Source organism: Amphimedon queenslandica, unplaced genomic scaffold, assembly GCF_000090795.2.
Source record: "Amphimedon queenslandica unplaced genomic scaffold, v1.1 AMPQUscaffold_13510, whole genome shotgun sequence".
NCBI lineage: Eukaryota > Metazoa > Porifera > Demospongiae > Haplosclerida > Niphatidae > Amphimedon > Amphimedon queenslandica.
The window spans coordinates 567,940-573,731 of record NW_003546254.1 but is presented as its reverse complement, the minus strand read 5'-3'; the positions used below and the strand labels follow the sequence as shown (position 1 = coordinate 573,731).

Below are 5,792 nucleotides of genomic sequence, written 5' to 3'. Positions count from 1 at the left end.
TTATACTAAATCTAAACTAGCAGCAAAATCTAAATTAGCAGCAAAATCTAACTAGCAGCAAAATCTAACTAGCAACAAAATCTAAGCTAGCAGCAAAATCTAAAAATAATAGTACTCTATATTTCCAGGCCAAGTTGTAAAAAGCTAAGAAAAAACAAGTAGTTGTGAGTTATATAACAATTTCCTTCTTCTTTTTACACTTAATAACATTTTCAGAGTCACAAACATATAATGACCCATCTCTATCAAACGCTAATCCTGTTGGATAACCACAAACATGAATATCCTCACCATCGACACCCTCTATATCAAAGAAACAAATGAAGACACCATCACTAGTGAAGATAGAGAGATGAGAACTCTTTTTTTGACTAACATACACATATCCTTCATTGTCTACAGCGATAAAACGTGGGCATTTAAAATTTTCAGGAATACAAAATTGTATTTGAAATGCGCCATCTGAATTAAACTTTTGAATTCGATTACTACAAGAATCGGTAACGTACACGTACCCTCTGCTGTCAACAGCTACATCATATGGCTTGGTAAAATTTCCGTTTTGTGGGCCTTCTTTACCAAATGAATGAGAGAAAGTGAGATCAGGCTTCAAAACTTGCACACAATGGTGCCCACTATCAGCAAAATAAACTTGGCCCGTTGCTGGTGAAATGGCTATTCCATGAGGTTTGCGAATTTTTAGTGGCATTACTTTAGGAGTGCCTTCATCCATTCTAATTTTCTGAATCCCTTTAATGCTGGACACAAGAACAAAATTTTTAGTGATGGCTGCGCCACAGATCTTGCCTCCTTCCATTTTAAACGAATTTTCTTTTACTATTTCTTTATTCAATATTGTAACACCATCTTTTTCAACTACTGCAATGTGATTCGCACTATCATCATTTATAGCTATAGCATGGGGAAGGCAGAAACCAGGTATTTTTTGTACAGCAGTGACATTAAAAAGGTAAGGATTAATGGGAGCAATCATTGGTGTATCTTCAAATATAAAATCATCCAACTGTAGCTTAACAGTGTAAGCATTGGTAACTTTAATCTCGCATTTTATTGTATATACTCCAGGACGAGCAGCATTACGAGCAACAGTAGCAACAATGAGTTCATTAGGTCGATCATTTTGTACAAGACTACATTGAAGAAATGATTCAGAAACATTCAGAAGAGATGAATCTTTTACCTTCACCATTGACAGCTGAAACGAAATTTTGTTCTTTGAATGCCATTGAGTAGAGTCGATTTCCACTTTAAACCTTTCCAATGCTTTAATTTCAATAATTTCCCCAATACTCATACATGTACATGCAGGTGCTCTGGCTTTTTTATTCAATACAAAATCAGCATTTTTATTTGGATTCAACTCATCTAAATTTATCTCATCAATGTACTTAGTTGTTTCGGCACAAAATTTGTCTAACATAAACACCTGTTGATGAATATCTTCTTGAAGAATCTCGCTCAATAAATCCCTTTGGCATTTGAGTTGGCTTAAAATAGCTTCGGCAGACTCTTTCTGCTTTGAAAGAGACTGAACTTTATAATAGGTGATATTATCTGCCTGCTTAATTAATTTCTCTTCTGAGCAACGAAGATTAGCAATAAGCTTCTCTGTTGTATCATGAATTTCCTTTTTGATTTTAGCCCCTCTCTCTATAATCTCCTTTTCTCTATCGTTAAGACTTTTTACAAATTCCTTCTTTTTAATTTTATCCTCTTTTGCCTTAACTTTCTCAAGACATTCTTCTAGTTTAACACGGTGTTTACCATAGCAGAGATTGATATCTTGATAGCCATGACCTTTATGAGATACTGCACAAGTGGAACAAATAAGTGTGTTACACTTGTCACAAAAAAGATCTAAAGGCTTCTTATGATCAAAGCAATCAATCAACACTATACTGTCTTGCATGTCTTTGAGATTGTTGATAAAGAATGAGGTAGGAAACCCTTCCTTCGGGATCTCTGCATCATTACGACAAACAGGACAAGAGAGATAATATACTTCATTTTTCTTATTTTGAGGTACTCTTTCCAGACATCTCTGACAAAAAGAGTGATAACAAGGTAAGATCCTAGGATTAGTAAATGAGTCCCGGCATATAGAACAAGTGAGAAGTTCCTCTAGTTTCAAAGCAACAGAAGATGAAGAACATGCCATATTGACAACAAGGCTACAACTAAAAAAATTTCAAAAACTTATGATAAATATTATTAAACTCTAGTCCCTTGTGACTATATAACAATATTTGTGAAATCGATCATAGCATCAAATATCACAGTCACATTACTGATAATAATCATTGTGACAGTTAGAAGTAGTAAACAACTACACACAAAAATAAACAGAACTAAGGGAACACTCATTAAGGAGAGCAGCGCCTGTTATCAGATTATGAGGGCCTTTACGTCTACAATACTCACAACTGATCATTCGTTTTGAACACACTTCAGAGAGATGTGCCTCCACATCAGTTCTTAGCATTTTAGCACCACAGCCACAAGTGCACTCAATCAATTGGTAAAGGCAAGTATGGACATGCTCTCGGGTAAAATCACTAATGCTTCCTTCCCACTGGCAGCCTTCCTTGTCATAACGGGTACAATATATTTTGAGGGATTTTATTTCTCGCTCCAATCTCCCATCTTTAAAGTAGCTATTGGCACCCATTGGCTCTCGACACATAGGACAGTTAATGTTAATCCCTTCAGTAGTGCTTGATTTGCGTCTCCAGACAAGTCTTACAGAATATGTTGTAGCAGCAGGAGACTTGATGAGGATCACAGGATACTAGAGTACAAATATGGCAGATATAGTTACTAGATGGATCACCATCGACAAAAGTATAATCATGATATCCACTATAAGAGTCATGAGACACTTTAGCTTTAAGAGCAGCCATCTTGCAGTTATTAAAATTAATATCACAATATTAATTACCAGATTGGGGGATGAATTTGGTGTTTTCTGAGAACTATCTACCAGTAGCTACTCCAGTTGTAAAGGCTTCACTTGCCTTGACGTATGAACTATTTTACCAATAAGGACTTCATCAAATTAATTCCAAAGAAAAAGACAAAAAAAATTAAAGAAACAAATTAACTTCTAAAATAACTAATATTACAATACAAGCCATGGTTTAGTCTTAGAAGTAACCTTTGCACTGACTCTGAAATACCATCGACCTAAAAAACCATAATTTGCATGCAATATCAATTGAAAATCAGAATGAGCGAAAAATTGATCTTCCCCCCATTTGTCTGAAACTTTATTTTTTGTGACCCTTTTCTTGCAATCCTCAGGAGTTGATTGGTCATACTTGATAACAAGCTTCTTGTGATTTTTATCTTCATGTTGGTTTAGTAGCTCTACTGTGACTTCTCCTTGAAATGGCCACCCCAGCTCATCATCATACTCCCCAGGAACAAGAACAGTATAACAAGACAAGTGGGTGCCTTTTCCTTTGCCATAACCATTAGCATATACACAAAGCATCATCTTATAGCCACCTGGTGAGGTATAAAATGAGGGACTATACCACACCTGATCATTATATTTATAGGAGGACGGATTAGTCATTTTAAAAACTTGAGAGCTTGAATTGCCAATGCTTTTCATCTGCAAAGAGTCAACTCGTTTGATTGCCATTTGCAAGTGCTCTTTTACAGATTCTTCATTATGCTTTTCTTGCTCTTCCCTCTTTAGTACTTTATCACATCCTAGATGACTGTATTCACAAAAGACAACAGCTTTAGGGCAACTTTGTTCATGATATTCAAGCAAACAGCGTGCTTTAATCTCTTCACATCCTTCATGACAGCATTCAACTGGATAGCTATAACACTCATCAAGATGAGCATCGCTTGTTATAATGTCATGAGGACCTTCATCTTTACAATACTGACAACTGACTATACGCTTTGGACAATCTTTGAGGTGAGCTTCCATTTCCCTACGGTCAATCTTTTCCCCACATCCCAGAGAGCAGTCAACCATTCGATAAGGACAGGCCACAACATGTGCTTCGATATCACTAATAGTTCCTTTCCAGTCACACTCCTCAATGGTGCATCGAACTTTAAGGCCCTTTATCTCACGCTCCATCCTTCCATCTTTAAAGTAGCTCCTTAAATCCAGTAGCTTACGACAAGCAGGACAGCTGAATCTCCCATTTCTTGAGGATTTCTTCCTGTGCTTATCCAGACAACTCTTACAGTAGATGTTATAACAGCAGGAGACTTGATGAGGATCACGTGACACTAAAGTACATATGAGACAGATGTAGCTACTTGGTGGGTCACCATCAACAAAAGTATAATCATATCCACCATAAGAGCTATCTGTATCTTTAAAACTCTTCACAAATGTACTCAAAAGGCGGTCATTAGCAGCGGCCATGTTCCAAGTTAATAAAATTTAAATTACTTAATAACCAGTACTAAATTAATTAGGATGCATATAACTGGGTAATTGCATATGGATATACTGTACACATGCATACATGTACATGCATGGTGCTACAGGTAAACCTTCTATAATATTAGTATTTAAATGCAAGACTACTTTCACTTTGTGGACTAAAAGAAAGTGTCTCAAACAGAACAATGTAGTCATATCACTCAGGAGGGGTGCAAAAACTGAAAGATATGCACTAAAAGATAAATTTACTTTCACTAAGTCCACACATGCTCCAAGTACGTGACTTACTAACTCATCTTCAAAAGGTATCACAAGTCTGTCCATTATAACGAAGAGCAATCTCATCTCTTTCTCATCAGCAGAAGACTGTGGCAAAGCACTATCATTATTATCAATCATGATTACCTCTCAATGGCTATGTGTTATAATAGTAGCTATTGCTATGACCAACATTGCAGCTGGAAACTGTCCTGATGATACCCCACCTTCACCATCTCCCTCCCCTACTCTATCTCCTTCTGCTTCTCCATTTCCTTCAGTTACTCCATTACCTTCCTCTACTCCATCTCCAACTCCACTGGTTGTCACTACTGAATTCCTTTCCTCTCCAAACACATCAGTCAATACTCCACCAGGTAAAATAATGGAATAATTATGACTACTTCAAAATTCTTATTTTATAGTTTGTGTGATGCCGCCAGACTGCAGAGCATGGCAAGAGTTGGGGATCAATCAGAGTGGAGTCTATCCAGTAAAACCAAATGGAGGAGAAGCTTTTCAGGTAATGGCTCCTGTACAACTTTGCATTAATTTATTTCTGTACAGGTATACTGTGATATGGAGACTGATGGTGGTGGGTGGACTGTATTTTAGAGGAGACAAGATGGATCTGTTGCTTTCAACAGGAACTGGGCTGACTACGGAAAAGGTTTCGGTAATCTCGCCGGGAAATTCTGGCTAGGACTGAGCAAAATACACCGCCTCACTCAAGGAGAGACAAATACTTTACGAGTGGATTTTGGAGGTTTTGATGGCAGCGTGGGATATGCAAAGTATTCGGAATTTAACATTGGGAATGAAACCAGTCACAGTGGGAGGTCACTCAGGGACTGCTGGGAATAATCTGGCAGCTTACAATGGCCACAGGTTTGCTACTTACGACAACGATTTTGACAACTGCATCAGTACATGGGGCAATAATGGATGGTGGCAACACGGGATTGGTAGTGGTTGCTTTTATACACACCTCAATGGTAATTACGGTCAACATGTTAGTGCCTGGGGAGGAATATATTGGCACAGCTGGAGTGGTACCACTAACCTTAAGTTTGCTGACATGAAAACTCGACGTCAA

General features: G+C 37.5%; 3 protein-coding genes across 3 annotated transcripts; 1 reads left to right on the top strand and 2 right to left on the bottom strand.

Annotated features, from left to right (window-relative positions):
- Positions 1-169: 169 nt before the first annotated feature.
- On the bottom strand, positions 170-2,179 carry LOC105316465 (tripartite motif-containing protein 3-like). Its single transcript, XM_011411376.1, has one exon. The coding sequence runs from the start codon at positions 2,177-2,179 to the stop codon at positions 170-172; it is 2,010 nt and encodes a 669-aa protein (XP_011409678.1).
- An 872-nt stretch (positions 2,180-3,051) lies between these two features.
- On the bottom strand, positions 3,052-4,489 carry LOC100632651 (TNF receptor-associated factor 4-like). Its single transcript, XM_003383506.2, has one exon. The coding sequence runs from the start codon at positions 4,415-4,417 to the stop codon at positions 3,140-3,142; it is 1,278 nt and encodes a 425-aa protein (XP_003383554.1). The 5' UTR covers positions 4,418-4,489; the 3' UTR covers positions 3,052-3,139.
- A 31-nt stretch (positions 4,490-4,520) lies between these two features.
- LOC100632523 (classical arabinogalactan protein 10-like) lies at positions 4,521-5,520 on the top strand. Its single transcript, XM_020006829.1, has 3 exons — positions 4,521-5,073; positions 5,122-5,219; positions 5,264-5,520. The coding sequence occupies exons 1-3, from the start codon at positions 4,836-4,838 to the stop codon at positions 5,309-5,311; spliced, it is 384 nt and encodes a 127-aa protein (XP_019862388.1). The 5' UTR covers positions 4,521-4,835; the 3' UTR covers positions 5,312-5,520.
- Positions 5,521-5,792: the final 272 nt, after the last annotated feature.

Excerpts from the sequence above, each read along its gene's own strand:
- LOC105316465 (XM_011411376.1), bottom strand. The coding sequence starts at position 2,179 with ATGGCATGTTCTTCATCTTCTGTTGCTTTGAAACTAGAGGAACTTCTC.
- LOC100632651 (XM_003383506.2), bottom strand. The coding sequence starts at position 4,417 with ATGGCCGCTGCTAATGACCGCCTTTTGAGTACATTTGTGAAGAGTTTT.
- LOC100632523 (XM_020006829.1), top strand. The coding sequence starts at position 4,836 with ATGATTACCTCTCAATGGCTATGTGTTATAATAGTAGCTATTGCTATG. Across the intron at positions 5,074-5,121 it reads ATCAGTCAATACTCCACCAG|TTTGTGTGATGCCGCCAGAC; the intron begins GTAAAATAATGG and ends CTTATTTTATAG. Across the intron at positions 5,220-5,263 it reads ATGGAGGAGAAGCTTTTCAG|GTATACTGTGATATGGAGAC; the intron begins GTAATGGCTCCT and ends ATTTCTGTACAG.